Raw genomic sequence first — 23,026 nt, 5'->3', positions numbered from 1 at the left:
ATACAGTGAAACCCGTTTTTATCAGACCCTTGGTTTGTTTTAGCCTGATAAAATGGGGATTTTCACAAAATCGGGACATATTTTTTTCTTTCTTTTTAATAAATCGAAGTTATTAAAATTTTCTTCTATCATCCCTAGACATAGCTTTGTAATGCTTTCTGGTTATTTCGTAAAAATTTCCCTTAAGGGGGTCTTCCTGTGCAAAATTAAAAAAAATGATTTTTTGGTTTTTGCTTATTTTGCGTCTCTAAGACAAGCAAAATATGCTCCACAAAGGATTTACTATTTTGCCAATTATAGAACCTCGCCCTTCACATAGTGAAAAAATCATCCTTTTAAAAACAAATCTACTTGGAAAATGTGTTCGAGGTTTGTCTCCTGTACTTAAACATGTATCAATAGCCCCTACTGTTTAATGTTTGTGATACATTGACAGACCCCAAGTTCATTTAAAATGTCAACAATTGATTTTCATCTGCCAACAACTTGCCCTTCACTATAAAACACTTTCCCAAAATAATAAACCCAAAAAAAAATTGAGTTTGGCTCGTTGACACCCCTAACATATCCATAATGTGCGAAAATAGATAATGATTATTGATCCAAGAATTAATAGTGATTTTTCTGAATTGCTCGCTGCAGATAGAATCATGCCGTGATCACCCTCTCAATTATCAAATTCAACCACAGATCAATATCACCACTGATAAAGGGAAAGAAAAAATCGGTTTTGATAGTTAAGAAAGTGATCACGGCAGGATTTTTTCGGCAGAGAATTTTCGAAAAAATCATAAGCGATAATTATCAGCCATGATTGCGGTTTGATTTTTTTTTGATTATGATTTACCCAGCATTGCATATAAGGTTCCAGAACTCTTTTCCTACAAAAAAGAGGGGCGGGGGTTTCATAAGGATAGATGCTTCGCTCGTAGTGCAAGAATCTGCTCAATTTTAACATTCCAATCAGTGCCGTATGCAGGGGGAGTGTCCTGGGGGTCCGGACCCCCTTCGAAATTTTTTAATTTGTTAAGAAATCTTAAAATAATTTCTATTTTAAATTCGTTCTAAGTTCAAAATCATTCTAAATTTGATTTAACCACCAAAACTTATTTGAGATTATTAGATATTACGTATTATACACTGAACATTTCAAAATCAAAATTTCAGACCCCTCCGAAATTTTTTTCTGGATCCGCCCCTGATTCCAATGCTAAATACAGTTTTCCTAAAATTTTCACAGTAGTCCAATTGTGTGGAAAACGTAGTCAAAGACAGTCTAAATTGATAGCTTTAGGCAGTTTTCAATAATATTTCAAAATAAAGAAGACATACTAAAATTTCATTTTTCGGCGGCAACGTAAACTGTCCTTGGTAGCACTGCTTCATGGGAATCCAATCAGACTAATTAGTGCTCAAATGAAAGGTAATAGTCACATTTATTAGCCTTACTTATTTTTGTGTGCAAATCTTGCCTAAACATAAAGTTATAGCTGTTTAAAAACGTTGTTTTTTTTATAAACACCATGGACATGAAGAGGTTAAAGGACCAATGAACAGAGAAGAAAGACCTCAAAGAAAATCTCTCAGTGTCACTTTGTTGAAATTTGTAATTTTATTGAGCATGATAATCTGTTAGTACAGACTTTGAATCAGGCCAAGGTAGTTACTTACGACCTAATTTAAATTTTCTCCAGATTTATACCCAAAAACACGATTTAATGCATAAAGTAAAAGCTTCAGCAACCAACGCCATTTCCAAGTCCATCGCCATGAACCGCAAAAATAAATAATTGGGACTAGCGGAGACGTTCCTATTACGACGCAAGCTGAACACAAACATTACATAATCAACGTACTAGAACGATGGAGCACGTCTTTACGGCGGCGCCACCGCGACACGCCTGTTTCGACTACGCACGAGGGAATGAAACGAAAAAAAAACAAGAAAACAACCGGTGCGCTGACTGGACGCTCAGAAACAAGACATCGATCGGCGAACGAGACTGCACAGAACGTGACGAAAATGAGGGGGCTCGTCTGATACCGATAGCAACATCTGATTCTGCGTGCACCGACTCAGTGGAAATTTCCGCGACTTACAGCAGCAACATACACACGACTGGTGGAGTTTGAACCGAGAGATGTAGCGAGAAATTGTAGGGTTGAGGTACCAATAGTAGGGTTATACTGTATATACTAAGGAAAACTTTTGTATAAAAGAATATTGAAAATAATAATGGGTAACCTAAATGAATCCATCTGAAATTGCAAATCCCCGTGTTATGTATAATATCATTGCTTTTGAACTTATTTAAATTTAAAACCTCTTGATCCACTAAAGGTACGCATGGACCAGTCATTGAAGCAAAACTTAGTATATTTAAAATAAGTGTTTTTATTGAATTCAATAATTTACTGTTAATTGCCTCAAATGGAAAAATGATAGAACCAATTCTTTTTCAATCATCAATAAATTTTTAATTTCATAGAAACATTTAATTTCAATAAAAATGATTACTACCAATAAACAGAAAAATAATATTTATGCGAAACAATGTATAAATTTTACTGAGTGTAGTCAATAAATTGTCTTTGAATCAACCAATTTTAATTAACACAAATAATTTTATTAAATATACAATTCTTTTTTCAGTGTGTAGGTACATTCACTAGTTATACTAATTTTGCGAGAGCTCAAATTTTAGAAAAAATAATTAATTCAAATCTGTTTCGAGCAAATACCGTGCAATTTACTTTTTAGCCTCATGATTTTAGTATGCTCCACTAAGCAACAATTATTATTATTTTCATGACTATCCGCATCAAAACTCGATGTGTAACCCACTGGTACAATTGATACTATCACGATAACTGGAGCACTCACCTTATAAACAAAATCAATAATTTATAAAATCTTGTCAAATTGTAAGCAAAGGTTGCGTATTATAAATTAACCACATATTTTTAGACCGTGTTGAATCAATATGATACACATCTATATTTGAATATTGTTCCGAGAATTGTATCATTACTAAAGTTAGTATCCACCCACCATAAAATTGAAAAGATCTTGTAGTTTGCATGGCTCCACTTACCGTTTTGTCCAACAATACCGGCCGGCGTACGTCGCTGACCTTCACCAGCGACGCCATCACTTCGCAGTGCGTTTGCAACAATTCGGGTGTGCTTTGCACGTGTAATACTAGCAGCAGCATTCGACGCCTGCAGCAGTTTGCTGAACTGCTTCAGTAGCTGCACGTTTTCCACACTCTTGATCATTTTGCTCTATTGGTAAAACAAAAATTCACTCACAGTAGTTGAGAAAATATCTTCCGGAAATTTCACGTTAATGTTTAAGATTCACAAGATTTTTCGCACAGCGAAATATTTTCGGCATCAGACGTGTCCCAACACTGGCGACTCTCCGGCACAAACTGAAACCCGACCTCGGCTGCCCGGTCACTTTTATTGGTCAGGACAGAGCGTTTTCCTCTTTTTCACATTTACGAGTGGTAAGCAAGCATATACAGGCAGGATTGCTGTTGGTATTTACTCAGCAACTGATTCGAACGATGCGGGTGCAAAAAAAAATTAATTCTTCGCCAAACTGTGATGTCGGTAAGGGGGAAGTGGGGGGAGGTTGGAGGCTGAGGTCTTTGAGGAACGTTGTTGTTTATAGTTTGAAGAGCTGCTTATCACTCTTCTATGGCGCCACATTGGAGGTACGTATCCTTTCTATCGCGATAAGAGGATGCCTACAAACGAAAAATAACGAAGGAAAAGTGCGTCTTAGAAAGCAGTAAGAGTTATCACCATGGGCCATATATTATATTTTCGGCACAGCAAAGAAACAAAAGAGCCCGTTACACTGATAAGAAATGCCTCCTGCTGCGAAAATTGTTACCTGCTGTCAAAACTGATTCAACGACGGGTGATTATCGCAAGTGACGTGATACGAGATTGTGTCATTGATTTTCTGTCGACAGAACGTGTCGGGATCTATTTGAAGCAGGCTATCAGTGCGTAGTAAACAGAATCAAAAGTGCGACTAATTTTGTTTGCTCCATGCCATAGGATGCGTTGTCTTTCCCCATCTAATCTCCACATAAAAGAAGAAAAATTATTTACCTACTGCGCAGTAGTAGTTCTAAAATGTTTTGCATGCATTTTGCACGACACACAGTGGTTTAAAACATGTTTTGGAGAAACCTAATTAGATGGAGCTAAAAGTATCCATATTTTCGAATTGTTTATGTGTATAAAAAGCACCATCTTTTGGCGATATTCCTTTTATAAGAAATTGATCATAGTAGCACAGATAACAGACGTTTAGGCTAGAGCAAAATTTCTTCAAAAACCTGTGTAAACTTTCAAATTGATAAACGTTGGAAATCCGTGTTTCACTTTGAATCAACTCTCGACTCTTCTCTTGCTTCTTGTCTCCATCTATTACGTCGCCGTTTAGATGCCAATTCTTTGAGCCATTTAGCTCCTGTTTCCGTGAGTCATTCAGCTCTCGGCCTTATCACGATCTACTTGGATAGTCCCCCACGGTGAACTCACTCTACTCCGACCGATAGTTCCCTGACGGAGGAATTTCTCACGACACCGATATCCGCTTCCTTGAGCCGCTTAGCTGCCAGCTTTGTCGGGATCAACTCGGATATTATCCTATTCCGACTGGGAGTTCCCCGGTAACGAAATTTCTCTATTCAATTAGCTCCCATTTTAGTCACGATTCTGTCGGGTAGTCCACGGCGGCGAATGTACCCTAATATTGCTCCTGGCACCGATGTTCGTTTCCGTGAACCGCTTCGTCCCTTTAATTCCCAGCGGTGGACCTAGCTTACCCAACGGGCCAGCCAGTAGGTGCTGAGGTCCATCCAGCAATTCCAGGTGGAACGTAGCTTCGTGTTCACTGGCGCCCCAACGACCCACTGCTAGCCATTCGACGCGGTCTACTCGGTCTGATCCCCGGCAGTGGATCTAGCCTACTCACGAGCTACCCGTCTACACCGTCGGATAGTTCTCCGGCGGCGGAATTTCTCCCGAAACCCGATTTGTAGTTTCACGGCGGTGTTCTAGCCATTGGCGCTACTTTGTTAGTCCCTTCGCGGCTCGGAGGGTATGGTCGTAACCACTCTGTTGATAGCGTCCCAGATATGCTCGTCTAGGCAATATTGTCCACTGTCATACCAGGCATACCCCTTCGGACTTCTTCGAACCTAGGGCATTCGAAGACCACGTGTTCCGGTGTCTCTGCACGTTGACACACTCCTAGCAAAGCGGTTAGGAAGCGTCTCTAAACTGATGCAGGTACTTTCGGAAGCATCCGTGCCCGGACAAAAACAATGTCAAATGGAAGTTCATCTCTTCATGCTTCCTATGTACCCAAGCAGACATATTTGGGATGAGTCGGTGGGTCCACCTTCCTTTCTCCGCGTTGTCCCACTCTTGCTGCCACTTAGCCAATGAGTCCGCTCGGAACAGTCTCCTTGCATTATGTGCATTTCTCCGCTGGTAGCATTCCACTTCCTCAGCCAGAGTGATGTAGATGGGAATCATCCCGGCAATTACGCATACCGCCTTCGACGATATCGTTCTGTACGCACTCGCGAAAAGGACAGTCATTAAGTGAAACGTGTTTGTCAACTTCATCCGGTTCCGCTTTGAGTTCAGCGCACCAGCTCAGGCCGGTACGTCAGTATTGAGGAGGAGGCATCCGCCAGGAGATGTCTCGTGCAGCCTCTTGCTCCTCCGTGATTCGGCATGATCCTTGCTAATGCGTTAGTTGTCCTCGCAGCTGTTGTAATTTAACCGATCGTCGACCATCACACCCAGGTGCTTCAGCGCACGCATCGATGGGATGGATTGTCCTCCGACGCTGATCACGACACGCTGGATTTTTAACGGTTGCTGACCAGAACTACCTCGGTCTTGTGGTGAACCAGTTGCAGCTTGACGTCAGCCATCCAGGTTCCCACGATACCTATTGTCTCTGCCGTCAACATCTCCACCTCCTTAAGGGTCTATCGGGTAATTGTCAGGACAACATCATCTGCAAAGCCGACGATCTCCACTCTCCTGAGCAGTTCTGTTGTACATTATATTCCAGAGCTTGGGGACAGTATGGAGTTCTGAGGTACTTTAACTGTTACCCCAATCGACCTCGGCACCATGTTCGTTTCATAGATCAGTAGTCGGTTCTGGAAGTAACTTTTTTTGTATGTTTGTTTGTATGTGTCAAAAATGTCACTCATGTTTCTAAGAGATGGCTGGACCGATTTGCACAAACTTAGTTTCAAATGAAAGGTACATCGTTCCCATCGGCTGCTATATAATTTCTAATGGATCCGATTACCGGATCCGGAATGACAGGATGATGAGTACGATCACGCAGCGAATCCCGATTTTAACGAATGCGATGAATGTGAAAAAAGGTGATTTTTTTTACAAAGTGTGACCACAACTGTAGTGTGCGGTCATATAGCAAATTCCGATTCAAACTGATATCGCGATGAACGCCAAAAAGTGAAAATTTCTTAAAAATGTGTGTCAAACAATTTGCATTGCATTTGCAGTTCTAGGTCACTGACGGCCAACCGAAGTCTCGTTGTCCACATTGACCACCATAGACGGTTCCAACGTCTAAGGAAACGGGTTGTGTGCTACCACCCAACCCGCTAAAACCATTGCTCTTACTCAGAACCGGATTCCTCCTGGAACTACCTTACGGCATTACTTCGGGGAGGGGTGTTTTTCTTTTTATGTGCATAACACACGCTCTAATCCAAGTTCTACTTAGTAGTTAGTTCCTTCAGTAGGGTTTCCCGTAGCGGTCTACTCGGCGGTGACTAGCTTACGCCGACGGAGAGTTACCCGATGAAAGAAGTTCTTCCGATCCGATTCTTCTTGGTTTTCATTATATTCCTCTCGGGTCAACCGGTAGGCGACCCTTACCCGATGTGCGGTCTACTCGATTAGGCCCCGGCGGTGAATCTAGCCTATTCTGGCGGAAAGTTTCCCGGCGGTGATTGCTCTCCCCATTCTGTAGAGGACATCCGAGTTGATGTCCGGCCCTCCCGCTTCGAGCATCTCTCTGCGTGTCGCTTCGAACCTCGGACATTCAAAGACCACATGCTCCGGTGTCTCCTCGATATTCTACTTCCTGAAGCAGCCGTGGCCCGACAGAAGCTGTGTCAAGTGGAAGTTCACCTCTCCGTGCTTTCTACTGATCCACGTCGACAGTTTTGGGATGAGCCGGTAGATCCACCTTTCTTTGACTGTTCTGTCCCATTCTTGCTGCCACCTCGTCATCCAATCGATTCTCAGTATTTTCTCAAGTTTCTGGCTTTTCTCCGATTGTAGCATTCGTTATCCTCCGCCAGGGTAATGCCGGGATCATCCCGGCGATAACGCATACTGCCTCTGACAATATTGTTCTATAAGCACTCGCGACTCGTACGGCCATCAGCCGAAGTGTTCTGTTCAGTTTTTCACGGTTCCGCTTGGTTTTCAGCGCAGCACCCCAGACAGGACCCCATATCGGAGTATCGGTGACGAAACAGTAGATAGCAGATGTCTCGTTTTGCTTCTCCGACCGCCGACGTTTGGCATTATTCTCGCCATTGCGTTCGTGGTCTTCAGCGACTTTTCGCAGCCGTAGTCGACGAGATTGTTGAAGCTCAATCGATTGTCGATTATCACTCCCAATAGCTTCAGTGTACGCTTCGATGCAATCACGTGCCCTCCGACGTCGATCGCGTCTATTGTCTCCGTCACCGACACCTGCACTTCTTAAAGTGTCTCATCCACGACACACGATTTTTTCTTTCCTGGGCAGCCGAAGTGTTAAGACCCCATCGTACATCCCGTTTCCAAAGAGTTGAACCGAGAATGGAGCCCTGAGGAATGCCCGCTGTGACTTGCGTTGATTTCTGCACATCTTATAGCTATCGCTCCTCCTTGGTTCGTGGTAAAAAATGTTGAAATTCACTATAAAAATGCCATAGTTGACGTTAAAACAGTGGGCAACCATAAAAAAAATTTGATATTATTAGAAAAATAAACTAGGAACGAATAATAGCAGTAATAAAAGTTAAAACAAATTATCGCAGCGAACCAATTTTAAAGCCCTCAAAAACTTATATCGAAACTACCATGTGTTTTCAAGGAGAAATTGAATGCTGCATGATTCTCCCACCACAAATAAAATTGTTATTAAAATTGGTTTGAACCACATGTTGATATTAATTTTCGATCTTTAATGGCTAGGGCTGACTAGTTTAGTGCGGTAATTTGAATCAGAACCAGTTATGTGGAAGCAATGTGAAGTGCCTTATAAGCCGATATTCTTTTGAATTCCGGATGTAACGAATTCTCAATATTAGTAAGATCGACGCTCCGTTATAATGTCCCATAGGCTAAGGATCTGCAGCAAAGTCTGTCAAAATAGAAAGTTAAGTTCCGCAGCGGGATGTAGCTCCAGCTTCAAGGTCAATTTAGTGCAAGGATAAATAAATTGGATTTAAATGAATAGTTTGTCGGGTGTAGTTAATAAAACGACGAAAACAAAAAACACGATGGCTTCGATCTTATGTAGACAGTTTCTTTGTATTGATCAGTAAGCAAGGCCACACTCGGAGAAAAATGCCAGAAACGAAACGCGGGAGTTTTCAATTTTGCCAATTAAAGCACCAACTCGCGAATTGATGTAGGTATGTATTTTAGTGTGACTGTTTTTACCCCTATGAAGAGAATTGCTCCACGTGATTGACGGATTCATTTTATATTTCACTGTACAGCGCTGTACAATTGAATTTTAATGGGCCGGGACACTATCTTAAATGTCATTTAAATAAACATTTTTCATCCAACTCAACGATTTGGCGGCAAAATCCAGTTTAAACGAGATATCAAATCATTTGTGGGTATGAACAATGTTTGGGCACATTGACCGCTCCAGACGGCTCGGGAATCTAATGGGATATATCAGTAATGATATATGAACAGTTTTGAATGTGTACAAATAAACATGGACATCGTCTTTGACCATATCGAACGGCTTCGGCGTTTTTTCATTAACCGTCCGTCACTCCCGCTAGTGCATTGAGTTCACGCAGCTCTGAAAACCTAGGGAAATCGTCACAAGGCACCAGCCAGTTCAGTGAGTCATTTGCGTATTTTTCGGAGAGTTATTAGTAAAGCAGACACGAAATCCAGAGGAGTTCTTTAATTCACTATTATTTTTCACGTCCAGGTCATCTTCGTTGAAGCTGTCTTGGTGCCCGCGACCAGATATTTTTCCCTGCTTCTTGCACTTACGGTTGACTAGGCATTGATGTTGAAAACTGTCGTGATTGTTATGACCTTCCTTGCCGATGTTGCTTACAGTTGATTTTGGGGTGCTGGATGCTTGTTTCGCGTTATTATGGTTTGAAGAGCTGTCACAAATTTGGTCATCGTTTGTGGTACATGCATTGATATTGAAAACTCTGTTTTGAGATGGTTTGCCGTAGATGAGTTGTCATGCGGTTGAAATGCATTCTCCTCTGCATTTTCCGCGCATGGTGTCCATTAGAGTGGGACACGTTTATACGAAAAAAATAAAATTTTGCTCCGAGTAACTTTTTGGGTCCCATTTAGCTCCAAGAACAACTCTGCAAATTTTGAGCTCGATCGGTGAAACTATATTTTTGCGCCCACGGTTTGAGATTTCGTATGGGGAAATTGTCTTTTGCAAAATAATTCTTCCAAGAGTCTCCCGCTACCTCCTAAAAATAAATAGATATCTGATCTTTGTAGGAAATTTATCTAGAAAATAAAGTCTCGAAGACTGGGAAACGATTTGACGTTTGTGAAAAAAAGTTATTAAGCAAAAACCGACTGGTGCTCTGAAGATTGTTGAAAATTGCAATTTTCATAGCATCACTGCTACTGACGGTTGAGTTATGTACAAAATTTTTAACTCTCACTTATTATGTACAAAAGAGGCCTCTATTTATCGTTCAAAACTCTTGTGAAGTGACCAATCGGTACAGATAATTGATTTAGACACATAAAGAGAAGATCAAAACAGAATTGAGTTCTACAAGATGACGACACGAATGAACTCATAATGAATGAAGTTCATGTTTGACAATTCTCGGTGGTTTGTTTACTTTGTCAGATGCGTGAGTGCGAGTGCAACGGTTGCTCATCTGTTACATTCGAACTCACGTAACTTCTATGTAAACAAACCACCGAGAATTGTCAAAAGAAGTTCATCCGGCTCGTTTTGTGGGGTTATGTCGGTTGGTGTAAAACCTAATTGTATATAATTGGACAACCAACAGCAGTGGTGCTAGATAAAATGAACGTTTAATCAATCGTCAGATCATCAATCGGTTTCTGCTTAATAACTTTTTTCTCAACCGTCAAATCGTTTTCTGTTCTTCGAGACTTTGTGTTTTTGTTAAATTTCCGTAAAAGCCACATATTGATTTATTTTTCGGAAGCAATGGGCGACTTCTGGAGGAATTGTTTTGTGGAAGTTAACTTTCCCATACAAAATCCCATGAAAACTTTAAACAGTGGGCGCGAAAATATAGTTTCAGATATCGAGCTAAGAATTTGCACAGTTGTTCTAGGACCGAAATGGAACCTAAAAAGTTGGAGCAGGAATCTAATTTTTGTCCCACCCTAGTGTCCATAATGTCTGATTACAGTACTTGCACGCAGGCGTATGCCCTCATGGGTGCATAGTAGACTGGTCCAATTTTTGACTTTTAGCTCCACCAGGCTTTTCTGATTCCTTTTATGGTTCTTAGTAATTGTGCAAATTTTGGTACCGATTGGTTGTGTCTACGGACCCTCCAAAAATTTAAAGTTTATATGGAAGTTTGTATGGAAAATCTGTTAACATTGAAAATAAATTCTTAAAAAATCACCTCATCATTCAATTAATCATAATACATTATATATTTCTAAAGGTATTCTTCTACTGAACACATTCGGCGAACATTGCAAGTTTATGAAAATTCGTTGAGAAAAGTTATTAACAAAAGAAGCAGTATGACTTCAAAACAAGTGGATTTTATTAGTAACCATAGCAACCCTGTTTGAATAGCTACATCGTTATACCAGTGTAAACTAGACTTGCCACCCACCGCTCACGTATGGCAGATACAGCTATTCAAACAGGGTTGCTATGATTAATAATAAAATCCTCTTGTTTTGAAGTCATGCTGCTTCTTTAGTTAATAACTTTTCTCAGCGAATTTTCATAAACTTTTAATATTCCACGAATGTGTTCAGTAGAAGTTTACCTTTAGAAATATATAGTGTTCTGATTAATTGATTGATAAGGTGATTTTTTAAGAATTTATTTCCAATGTTAACCGATTTTCCATACAAACTTCCATATAAACTTTGAAATTTTTGGAGGGTCCGTAGACACAACCGATCGGTATCAAAATTTGCACAATTACTAAGGGCCATAAAAAGAATCAGTAGAGCCTGGTGGAGCTAAAAGTAAAAAATTGAACCACTCTAGTGCATAGCGTTGTTTGTTTAAGTATTGTATTGTCAAGTATAAGGGAACAGGTCTTTCGACCCGCATCCTCACTACAAAAACGCCGTTATACGGGAAGAAATTTCTCCAAGTATAAGGTGTAACGGATCCTACTTCTTCGTATTGCGACATGCATTTTGCAATTGACTGGACTGGACGAGGTGGTGGGTCATGTAGCCTTTCATCTATATAGTCATTTTCGATGTACACGCGAATCCTAATTCCAACGTTGTCACTTTCAATCTCAGGTTTTAAGTTGTTCTGCAAAACGAAACTCTTGGCTTGGGCTAACGTGTTGAATGATATTAACACTGCATTGCGATGATTGGTGATACTGAAGGTATGCGACTTCCGCAAGCCTTAGTTCCATTTTCACCTTTTAGAAGGTATTCTACTTCACAAAAACTCGGTCATATCGAACAAAATTTAAAGTCAACGACCGTCAACGGGTCAACGGGTCGGAATGGAGCCTTTTCGTCAACTTTACTCATGATGACTAGAATAATCCAATGCTTCATTTCCCAGTAACGATTAAGGCACAGATAACAGACGTTTAGGCTCGATTTGAATCGTGTGTAAATACCCGCTACTGAAATTCCGAATAAATCAGACGTGTGAAACACGTTTGGCAAACGTTTGTAGATGGCGCAGTGATCGATACAATGCAGTTAGAGTGCAGCTGTCAAACACGTGTAGCAAACAGTTGCGAAGATGGCAATAGTGAAACACGGATTTCCAACGTTTATCAATTTGAAAGTTTACACAGGTTTTTGAAGAAATTTTGCTCTAGCCTAAACGTCTGTTATCTGTGATTAAGGTTTTATGGTACTCTTGAAGCATTCCTTAAAACTTAGATTGCACTTGGGTTTGTTCTCGAGACAATGCAAACTACACGGAAAAAAATTGTTCCCAAAATCGTGAATAAAGTGTCATGAATTCTGGAACAATCACGTTTTTACGTTACGAAAACAGGACCATGAACAAAAATCATGGCTTTTATTGTTATGTTCAATTTCCCTTCAGTAACGCCCGCATAACACTTTCATTAGTGGAAATATTTGTTTTTGTTTTGTGAACTTCAGTCACGGTTTCCGCCAAGTTATTTCTAATTCGTTTCCTAGTACGCGAACTAGTTCACAGCTTTATGAGCATTATTCATAAAACCAAAGGTTATCTCATGATTATTTTAACATATATAGGAACATTAGTTCACAAAATGAAAATATTTCGGCTATTTTTTCGTGAATTATTTCACGAAATTCGGAATTTTATTCATGAATCCATTCAATCTTCGTGAACTAATTCATGATCCCAAATATATTGGTCACGATCCGATATCCGTGCTCGTGAAATGGTTTACAAAATCATCAAATATTATTCATGTATTCGTGAACTGGTTCATGATTCCTAATATATTAGTTACGATCCAATATCCGTGCTGGTGAAATAGTTCACGAAATCATGAAATATTATTCATGTATTCGTGAACCGATCACTTTATACTTAGTATAATAGTCACAACTTACCATTCGTTTTCGTAAAATAGCTCACGAAATCATCAAATATTATTCATGTATTCGTGAACTGGTTCATGATTCCTAATATATTAGTCACGATCCAATATCCGTGCTGGTGAAATAGTTCACGAAATCATTAAATATTATTCATGTATGCGAGAACTGGTTCATGATACCTAGTATAATAGTCAACTTATTATTCGTTTTCGTGAAAATATTCACAAATATTATTCATGTATTCGTGAATATTATTCGTGTATTCGTGAACTGGTTTATAATTCCTAGTACATGATTTACGATCTATCTAGGCGCTTGTGACATTTAGAAGATATCCCTAATCATTTACAACTTCATGCAACATGGTAATTAAATTTTTACGTGAACTCTTTCACAAAATTTGGAGTATTATTCGTGGAATCATTTTTGTTCCATTCATTTTTTCATGAAATACCCAGCTGCTATTGTGATGTCCGGACAGAAAACGAAAACTGCACTGGGAACCCCCAGTAGTGTGCGTGATATAGTTCACAGAACAAGATATCGCGAATGAGACTTATTTTAATGATCCAGTTCATATCTTCACGTTAGTATTTGTATTTGTATTTAAAATTTGTGTTCATCTGACATTAAGTCTTAATGAACTAAACTAAAAATAATTAACCTAGTGTAACAGCAAACGGTGACGAAATTGTGATGAATTATAATTGAGGTCAAAGTGCTCGGCAAGCTCGTTGAAGCGACGAACCATCGCTAAAATCGGACTATTAGCAGCGTAGTTGGTGTTTCGCATTTCGATCTGTAGTAATGTCCGAGGGCGAAGAACACGGGTTGGGGCGTAGAGGTTGATTTGTCCAAGGAGATCGGGAACATCATACTCAGCCAACAGAAACTTTGATATGAAAATGGCCTGCGAAGTATGTCTACGTTCTTGCAAAGTATGTAGTCCTAATAGTCTGCAACGGTTCTCATATGGTGGCAGGTTCAACGGATCATTCCAAGGCAATTGACGTAAAGCATATCGTATAAATTTGCGCTGGACAGCTTCAATCCTTTCACTCCACGTTGCATAATAAGGGCACCAGACGATGTTTGCAAATTCCAACTGCGAGCGCACCAGTGAACAATATAAAGCCTTGAAACACAGAGGATCCCGGAATTCGCTAGAAATTTTGAACATAAAACCTAGAAGTCGATTTGCTTTGTAAATGGTCGCTGACAGGTGATTGGTATAAGTTAGCCTTTCATCGAGAATAACACCTAGATCTTTTACGTGGTCAACGCGTTGCAGCTGAGTTCCGGCAATGTTGTAGTTAAAATTAAGCATGTCTCTTGTACGATGAAAACTGATGACAAAACATTTCGTAACACAAAGGATCAACATGTTTCTTTGACACCAATTGTAAAATGTATTAATGAGACACTGTAACTCACGGCAATCGGCTTCATTCCTTATCACAAGAAATATCTTCAAGTCATCGGCGAAAAAAAGTTTCCCTCCACGCATTAGAACAAAGACCGCATCATTCACGAATAATGAAAATAGTAATGGACCTAGTGTACTACCTTGGGGAACTCCGGAATTATTACAAAAAGATTCAGACACGTTGTCACCAATTTGCACGACGCACTCGCGGTGAACAAGGTAGGATCGAAGCCAGTGGCAGAAACTCGAGGTACATCCTAGTTTATCAAGCTTTGCAAGCAGTATCTCATGGTTAACTGTGTCGAAAGCGGCCTTAAGATCTGTGTAGACCGTGTCCACCTGGAGTTTCCTGGATATGTTTTCAATGCAAAACGATGTGAAACTAACTAAATTCGTCTCAACCGATCGACCAGGGAAGAATCCGTGCTGACAAGGGTTTATGTAATGTTTACTAGCAAAAAACAGCACCTCGTTGATAAGCGCTTCGAAGATTTTCGACTCAACTCTCAGCGAAGTGATTCCCCGGTAGTTCACGATGTTGCTTTTGTCATTTTTCTTGTGAACCGGAAACATAACTGAAAACTTCCAATCGTCGGGAAATTTTTGCTGCTGAAGCGAACATTGAAAATATTTGAAACATTGAAAACTTTGTTTCAGAACAGCAGACGGCATAGCACTGGAGCATAAGACGATTTTGTTTTCCGTATTGCAGAGAGAACCGATTGTACTGAAATAGTGAATATATCCATATCCACTGCACCAATGGGAACATCACGGGTCGCGTTTTCGAGCTCGATGGCAGATGGCACATCAGTCGTGAAGACACTTGAAAAGTAGCTGGCAAATAGGGAGCATTTTTCCGCCGTTGTAGTCGCTACTTCGCCATTGTAGACCATCCTAGACGGAAGACCCGTTTCCTTTCTCTTCGTTTTAACAAAAGCCCAGAATCCCTTCGGATTTCGTCGTAAGTTTTGTTGGATGCGGTTCACATATTGTAGCGATCACGTGTATCAGAAGTCAAAATAACTTCCAAATTCAGTAACCCAAGTTCCCTGTTGCAAATATGTGTTTACTTCTTCCATTCTGTAGGAGGAAGAATGAACACTAGGCGGCTAAAACGTACTATCCGCTCGCGCACGCACGTTTTTCTCTTTCCCAATCTGTCTCACGATTGCACAAACTAGAGCAAGTGGTTGAGTTTCGGTCGCCGAGCGGACCTCGTTGTCGTTGTCTTATCAACCGCCCGACCAGAAAAACTATTTGAACGCAAGTGAGGGTATTGGCGCGTAATGATATGATGCAAATGTTTCGAGAGGGAATGAGATAGCGATTCAGAATCAATTGTCCAAGAAGTTCGTTTTTCGAAATACGAGTTTTACTTCGGTAAAATTACGTACTTCCGGGTATCTATAACCGAAAAATCGTTTATCTGAGGGTTTTAGGAATAGCTTCTCATCCATTTCAATCTAGACTGTGAAAGAGGCTAGAGTGCGTGTTAGTTAAATTTGTCCCGCGGTGTCGAAAGGTTTGTCTAGCTTAAAAATGTGAGATGTCTTGCCGATTAGTAATTGTCTGTTATTAGGTGTTGCGTGGAAGTTAGCAGTAGGAAGTGCGGAAATTTGTGTGCGTTAGAAAACCGAATAAAAAGGTAAATTAACAATTGGTGCTTATAAAAAGAGACAATGCGTTCACGGTGTCGATAGCCGTGCGACGGCTTTTATTCTACCGTTTAGATTGGCACTATTCATCGGCCCGCCACACCGCCCTTCGCCCACCGACGCGCTCTAGACCCACGCGCTAGTTTGGAAGATTCTGCCGCTACAACCAAATAAGGCAGAAGTGCGACGGTTTTACATCGTTTGCTCAACTGAGCTGCACGTCACAACCATCCGGTGTGCACGTATTTTGTTGCTGGCAGCTTGTCCGGCGTTCCGACACTGCCAGCAGTTATCCATCCTGTATGCAGAGGAACATCTGTAATCGTCCGGTACATCCTTAATCGCCGCCTGCGCAGATTCATCACCGCCGGTGTAGATACATCGCCGCCACCGCATCGCCGCATCGGGACAGTCTTCGCAGTAGTGCGAATGTGAGTGGGCAAGCAACGAAAAAGACTGTAAGTACACCTACTATAAAATCCATGCGCATGGTTCGTTAAAGTTTAGCCGATACACGCACCCGGCAAACAAAAGTTCGGCAACATTATGGCACGTTAGCCCGGTAGGAAATAGCGATCGCTCCCCCGCACACAGTAGGGAACAGAAAAAATATAGGCAACACCATGTTAGAAAATCCTAGGTTAAGTTTATGAAAATGCTAGCGAATTAAAATATCCTTAATTATGTTAATTGTTGTTTCGGTAAATCATGTTGAGGTTAAAACTGTTGTGGTAGTTATGTTCCCATAGAGTTTACGAATTTGAAGAGGTATCTCATGTTTCGCGTCGTTGTAGTTTTGTAGTTTTTGGTGATATTTACTCCAAGTTGGGCTACTTGGGAATCTTAGCCCCACCACTCGAGTCTCTTTTCGGTTTAGTTATTTGGGTTTTGAGGCATTCTCCAGTGATGAGACTAACGAGTTGGTGTTCTTAGGTGTTTTGGGATAGGAAAGCGAACTTCTCTGGGTTTATTCGGGTAATTTGATGTATGAAACTGAGTACCTCTCGATTCAGTTGCGTCTGCTAGGTCGTTCCTCTAAACCTTCACTATATCGACCCGCCCTGAGGCTGGGTTTCTGGTCGGGCAACCCTAAAGCACGACAAGTGGTCCTCGAAAGAGGTGGCGCTTAAGCCATTTGTTCGGAAAGGTGGGACGATTGGGCAGATTGAATCCGTAGCAACGTCGTGCGCGCTACAATATCCTTTGTACAGCAATTTATGTAACAGCGGTACACATTGCTGGCGAGTGCGAAAAAGCGCTTGAGAATAGGGCATCGACGATTTGTGTACGCACGTAGGGCTTTGGCACGGATGCGTTTCAGATTCCGAAGCATGGCGTTAGACCATGGAGGCTTCTTGGGAGGTTGATATTCTGGCACGGATTTTTCAACACAGTCAATGAGTAATCAGTTATAGAGACCGACTGCAGCATTTACATCAACTTGATCAAGTAATACACTCCAGTCAATCAGCGATAGGGTGCGACGTAGTGCTGCTAAATCAGAAAATTACGACGATTCACAGCTAAATCTTCTTCATATTGTGGTGAACTAATGATGGAAATGGATATTTCTAATGCGGGATGATAGTTATCCAAAGGAACGATAACACTGGAAGCTTCACTCACAAAACACTCAGGCAAAGCATTCTCACTGACGAACACAAGGTCAAGAAAACGGGATTGATGGTTGGAAATCGTGCTTACTTGATTTAGTCCGTGAAAAGCCATCCCGTCCAGAAGTAAGCGGCTGGCAGGATTTGTTGTCGAGGATAACGGGTTAGGGTAAGCGCATCCACGTCCAGAAGAAACCCACATCAGTCCTGGTTGGTTGAAATCACCAAGAACTATTATCACATCGTTTGCATCTGCCTGAGAAGAAGCGTGTTCTATATAGTCGAGATGGAGCTGCGTAATAGTGCAGTCAAGTCGCTTTTCAGGAGGAATGTAAACAGCTCCAATAAAGTAGCTCTTTGTCTGCGTAGTAATCTTCGTCCAAACAACTTCAATGCTTGATGAACTATCCACACCAAATTTACAGGAGGCTAGTGCGGAAGAAACAGCGATCAAAACTTCCCCGCCGCGACCATGAACACTGTTATGTGCGCTTCGATCCGCGCGATAAACCGCATAAGAATCCCCGAAGAGCTGCATCGATGTAATACGATCATCAAGCCAAGTTTCCGTCAGAACATAAATATCGTAGTCGCCGTCAAGAGCAGCCAAGTACAAGTCCTCGATTTTCGTCCTTAGCCCTCTGACGTTTTGGTAGTATAGCCGTAAATCGCCAGCGCCACGTGGCAATCGTGCCGACATGCCGAAGGGGCGTGATGTACCCGATGGCACGCTAGAAACCAAAAGGTTTTCAGGGAGCGGATCGTCATTTAAAGCAAAATACTCGCCTGAGAAGGGAGTTCGGAAGACCCCCTCACGACCTCCGAGTAAAAAAACCGTTAGTAACCAAAAAATAATAGATCACGATAAGGCGAAGAGAATTTACGAATACCACGATAAAACTACTGATATCATGAACATTAGTTACATTACTCTTTGAAAGTAAGCTCTTGTAGAATCCGTTGGGGGTTGAAGTATGGGGTTCTATTCGGACCGTTTTAAAAATAAACTTCCAACACCACTCTTTATTTGCAAACGCTACGCGCGTGGCTTTTTTGCGTCCTCTCCTTACAATTGATACCACCTGACTAACTCATAATACCTTTGCCGCTATGTCGCTCATTCGGATTCTGTTGTCTCGCTTGTTTTCTCTCTCTCGCTCGTGTAGTCTCTTCGTCGTTAGCTTGATACGGTTGGCATGTGAGGGTATATGGTTCGATTATGACTCTACATCTCTTTTCTGCTCTGAAAAAAAAGAATGATAAGAGAACAAGTATTCAGTTAAATGGATATTTTTTTTTTTTTTTTTTTTACAATGGAGAAGACCTTTATGTCCTAGCCCAGTACACGTGCTAACGGTAGGGTCCAATCTACCACACGGGGTGCACTGGGGGCGTGTCGGACTCAAATGGTGACCAGCCATTAATACCGACTAAACTCCATTGGGCTCCGCCATCATTCCTCCCAGGAACTACCTCTCGGTATTACTTCTGGGGGGATGGCTGTACTGAATGTACTCATTCACTCTCACTCACGCGATCATACATCCTGTATGAGGCTTACTTGGGTGCTCTCTCAATCGCACTTTGATTCACTCTCAAACACTCCCACATGAGGCTGACTTTTGTGCTCACCTTTTACGTTCCATGCGAGGCTGACTTGTGTGCTCACCTTACTCATTCCTTGCTAGGCTTACTTTTGTGCTCGCCCTACCCATACCATGTGAGGCTGACTTGGGTGCTCACCCTATCACCTGATTCACTCTCAATCGTGCCACTCTATTGTACCTTTGTCACTCCCTATGGCATCCCATGTGGGACATTTTTCTTAGGCCCCACTTCTGACATACCATGCGAGGCTGACTTTTGTGCTCACCTTTTTCATTCCTTGCTAGGCTGACTTTTGTGCTAGCCTCTACCAACCTGTGAGGCTGACTTTTATGCTCACCCTTAACATGCAGTGTGAGACTGACTTGGATGCTCACCCTTTCACTCCTCTGCCACGCCATGAGGCATCGATAGCTTAGTTCCAACATACTACGCTACGACCCTCCCGTCTTGGCATGAGGCAGTCCACTTATACGCCTATACACTCACTCTTCTGTCTTGCTTCGGGGTGGCTGGGTTTACCCCTTACGCGGTTGCCATTCGCTGCGCCAACCTACCTCGGCATGAACAGACCATTCACTCTCTTATTTTGCGCTTGGCCTTTTTCGCTCCAACTAACCAATCACTAGTTAGCCGTGCCCGCCGTCTGTTGCTCGGTTCGCCAGATTACCTGTAGCCTACTGGCAATCTGGATGGTAGCAGTCGAGACTGCGTTCCACTTCTCCACCGTTTGACACATCCGCTGAATAAGGGTATCCGGGGTTGTGTCCCAGCCACAGACGTCAAGCATTGCTCTTCTTTCGACGTCGAACCGATGACATACGAACAGTATGTGCTCGGCAGTTTCATCTACACCTGGGCAGTCCGGGCAGACTGGGACCTCCGCGTGTCCGAACCTGTGGAGGTACTGACGGAAACAGCCATGGCCTGACAGGAATTGTGTCAGGTGGAAGTGAACTTCCCCATGGGGTCTTCCCACCCAGCTCGATATGCTAGGTATCAGCCGGTGGGTCCACCTACCTTTCGAGGAGTTGTCCCACTCACGCTGCCATCTGGCGACCGAGGTCACCCTGGTGCGCTCGCGGGCTCCCCTATTTCCACGTAGCTCAAAGCACTCCTCATCTTCCCGAATGAGCAGCCCGACTGGCATCATGCTCGCTATCACGCAGGATGCATCGTGTGATACCGTGCGGTAGGCAGATATCACTCTGAGGCACATCACGCGGTAGGTGCTCTCCAGTTTCTGTAGGTAACTGGTTACCCTCAGTGCTCTTGACCATGACGGGCCGCCGTACCTGAGGATAGATACGGCAACGCCTGCCAGTAACCTACGTCTACTGGCGCACACCTTTGAGCTGTTGGACATCATTCTCGATAGTGCCGCAACAGCAGTCGACGCTCTCTTGCACGTATAATCGACATGGCTGCCGAAGGTCAGCTTGTCGTCTATAATGACTCCGAGAGACTTCAGACTTCGCTGTGAAGTGATCGCGACTTCTCCCACATGGATAACTGCATGTTGTGCCGACTTGCGGTTGTTGACGATAACTACCTCCGTCTTATGATGAGCGAGCTCCAGGCCTCTCGCGCTCATCCATTCCTCCACCGTGCTAATCGCGTGTTCTGCGGTTAGTTCTACCTCAGGAATTGACTCCCCGTAGACCTCCAAGGTTACGTCGTCGGCAAAGCCGACGATCTTGACCCCAGGAGGGAACTTCAGTCTCAGAACCCCGTCATACATGAGGTTCCATAGCACCGGGCCTAGGATCGAGCCCTGCGGAACTCCGGCGGTAATCGGAACCCTTTTCTGACCGGCATCGGTCTCGTATAGCAGTACGCGGTTTTGGAAGTAACTTTCCAGGATCCGGTACAGACCCACCGGTAGGCTAAGCCGGCGTAACGAGAGCGCGATGGCATCCCAGCTTGCGCTGTTGAATGCGTTCTTCACGTCAAGTGTCACTAACGCGCAGTATCGAATACCTCGCCTTTTTCGTTGGATCGCTATCTCAGCAGTATTTATCACTGAGTTGAGAGCGTCCACTGTGGACTTACCCTTCCGAAAGCCAAACTGGTTGCTTGACAGACCGTCCGTACCTTCCGCGTACGGGGTGAGCCTGTTGAGGATGATCCTCTCAAGCAGTTTGCCAGTCGTGTCTATCAGACAGATTGGTCTGTACGCCGATGGGTCGCCTGGCGGCTTCCCGGGCTTCGGCAACAGCACCAGTTTCTGCCTTTTCCATCTATCGGGGAAACGGCACTCATCAAGGCATCTCTGCATAGCTAGCCTGAACATGTTCGGGTTCGCTATGATCGCTGCCTTAAGAGCGTTGTTTGGAACTCCATCCGGCCCTGGAGCTTTGTTCATTGGTAGGGATTTAGCCACTGCGAGTAGTTCTTCATTCGTCACTGGAGCCACCATTTCGACCGTGCCCGCACTGTCTCGTAGTGCAGGTGGCCAGGGGCTTGTGGCTCGAGACGGGAAGAGTACTTCGATAATCGTTGCCAACCGGTCCGGAGACCGTTCTGGGGGTGAGGAGCCCCCTTTGGTCTTGGCCATCACAATCCGGTAGGCGTCACCCCACGGATTTGCGTTGGCACTCTCACACAGGTTGTCGAAACACGCTCTCTTGCTGCTTTTAATAGCCTTGTTAAGGGCTAATTTCGCAGCTCGAAACACTTCACGGCGGTTCTCTCTTGCATCCTCGGTGCGAGCTCTTTGCATCCTACGTCTAGCTCTGAGACAGGCTGACCGTAGAGCTGCAATCTCGGCGCTCCACCAGTATACCGGGCATCTACCGTTTCTTGGCAGTGTTTTTCTCGGCATAGTGGCGTCGCACGCGCGTGATAGAACAGCTACCAGCGCATCCCCGCTTAGACTGTCGGTGTTGGCCTCCAGTCCCAGGGCCGCGGTGAAAGCTTCGCTGTCGAAGTGATTGGACTTCCACCCGCTTACCTGACAGGGATTTCCCGTCCTCGGATGCTGCACACCATAGTTGATCTTAAAGCGGATTGCTAAATGATCGCTATGGGTGTAGCCTTCGTCTACCCTCCATTCCATGCCTGGAGCCAGACTCGGGCTGGCAAAGGTCAAATCAATCCACGCCTCCACTCCGTTTCTACGGAATGTACTAGCGGAGCCATCATTAGCTAGCACAGTATCGAGTTTCGCAAACGCTTCCATTAGCGCTTGACCCCTGCTATTTGTACAGCGGCTGCCCCACTCCACTGCCCAAGCGTTGAAGTCTCCCGCTATTACTACCGGTTTCCGGCCCACGAGGTCCGACGAGAGCCTGTCGATCATCTGGTAGAACTGTTCTATTGGCCACCTTGGTGGGGCGTAGCAGCTGCAATAGAACACACCATTGATCTTGGCAATCGCCACACCCTCGGCGGAGGGGTGTATTACCTCTTGAACCGGGAACCTTCCCGTTGTACAGATTGCCACCATTCCAGACCCGTCCGACACCCAATTGCCGTTGCCGGCAGGGATGCTGTACGGGTCTGATAAGAGGGCGACATCTGTCCTCGACTCCGAGACCGACTGCCACAGCAGCTGCTGGGCTGCTGCACAATGGTTAAGATTTAGCTGTGTGACTCTCACGGCTTCTTCTTATTTAACTCGCCGAAGGGACACGAAGGTCCGCCCATAGCATGTTTAT

At 43.3% G+C, this 23,026-nt stretch overlaps 1 protein-coding gene and 1 long non-coding RNA gene across 3 annotated transcripts in view; one reads left to right on the top strand and one right to left on the bottom strand.

Annotated features, from left to right (window-relative positions):
• LOC131691805 (ornithine aminotransferase, mitochondrial) overlaps positions 1-4,041 on the bottom strand; it is a 36,556-nt gene extending 32,515 nt beyond the window's left edge. Inside the window, exons 1-2 of one of the 2 annotated variants that reach the window (XM_058978463.1) lie at positions 3,905-4,041; positions 3,096-3,755 (exon numbers count right to left, since the gene is read on the bottom strand). In XM_058978463.1, coding sequence (XP_058834446.1) covers positions 3,096-3,279 — 184 coding nt within the window. In that variant the 5' untranslated portion in view covers positions 3,280-3,755; positions 3,905-4,041. Of the gene's footprint in view, positions 1-3,095; positions 3,760-3,904 lie in introns of those variants that run through there. The other variant, XM_058978464.1, reaches the window with a different exon arrangement.
• An 11,921-nt stretch (positions 4,042-15,962) lies between these two features.
• LOC131691812 (uncharacterized) lies at positions 15,963-16,680 on the top strand. Its single transcript, XR_009305857.1, has 3 exons — positions 15,963-16,016; positions 16,074-16,139; positions 16,195-16,680. It is a non-coding gene; the product is annotated as an uncharacterized LOC131691812 (long non-coding RNA).
• Positions 16,681-23,026: the final 6,346 nt, after the last annotated feature.

Source organism: Topomyia yanbarensis, chromosome 3 (genome assembly GCF_030247195.1).
Source record: "Topomyia yanbarensis strain Yona2022 chromosome 3, ASM3024719v1, whole genome shotgun sequence".
NCBI classification, from domain to species: domain Eukaryota; kingdom Metazoa; phylum Arthropoda; class Insecta; order Diptera; family Culicidae; genus Topomyia; species Topomyia yanbarensis.
Note: the sequence above shows the minus strand (reverse complement) of the source record. Positions and strands in the feature narration are given on the sequence as shown.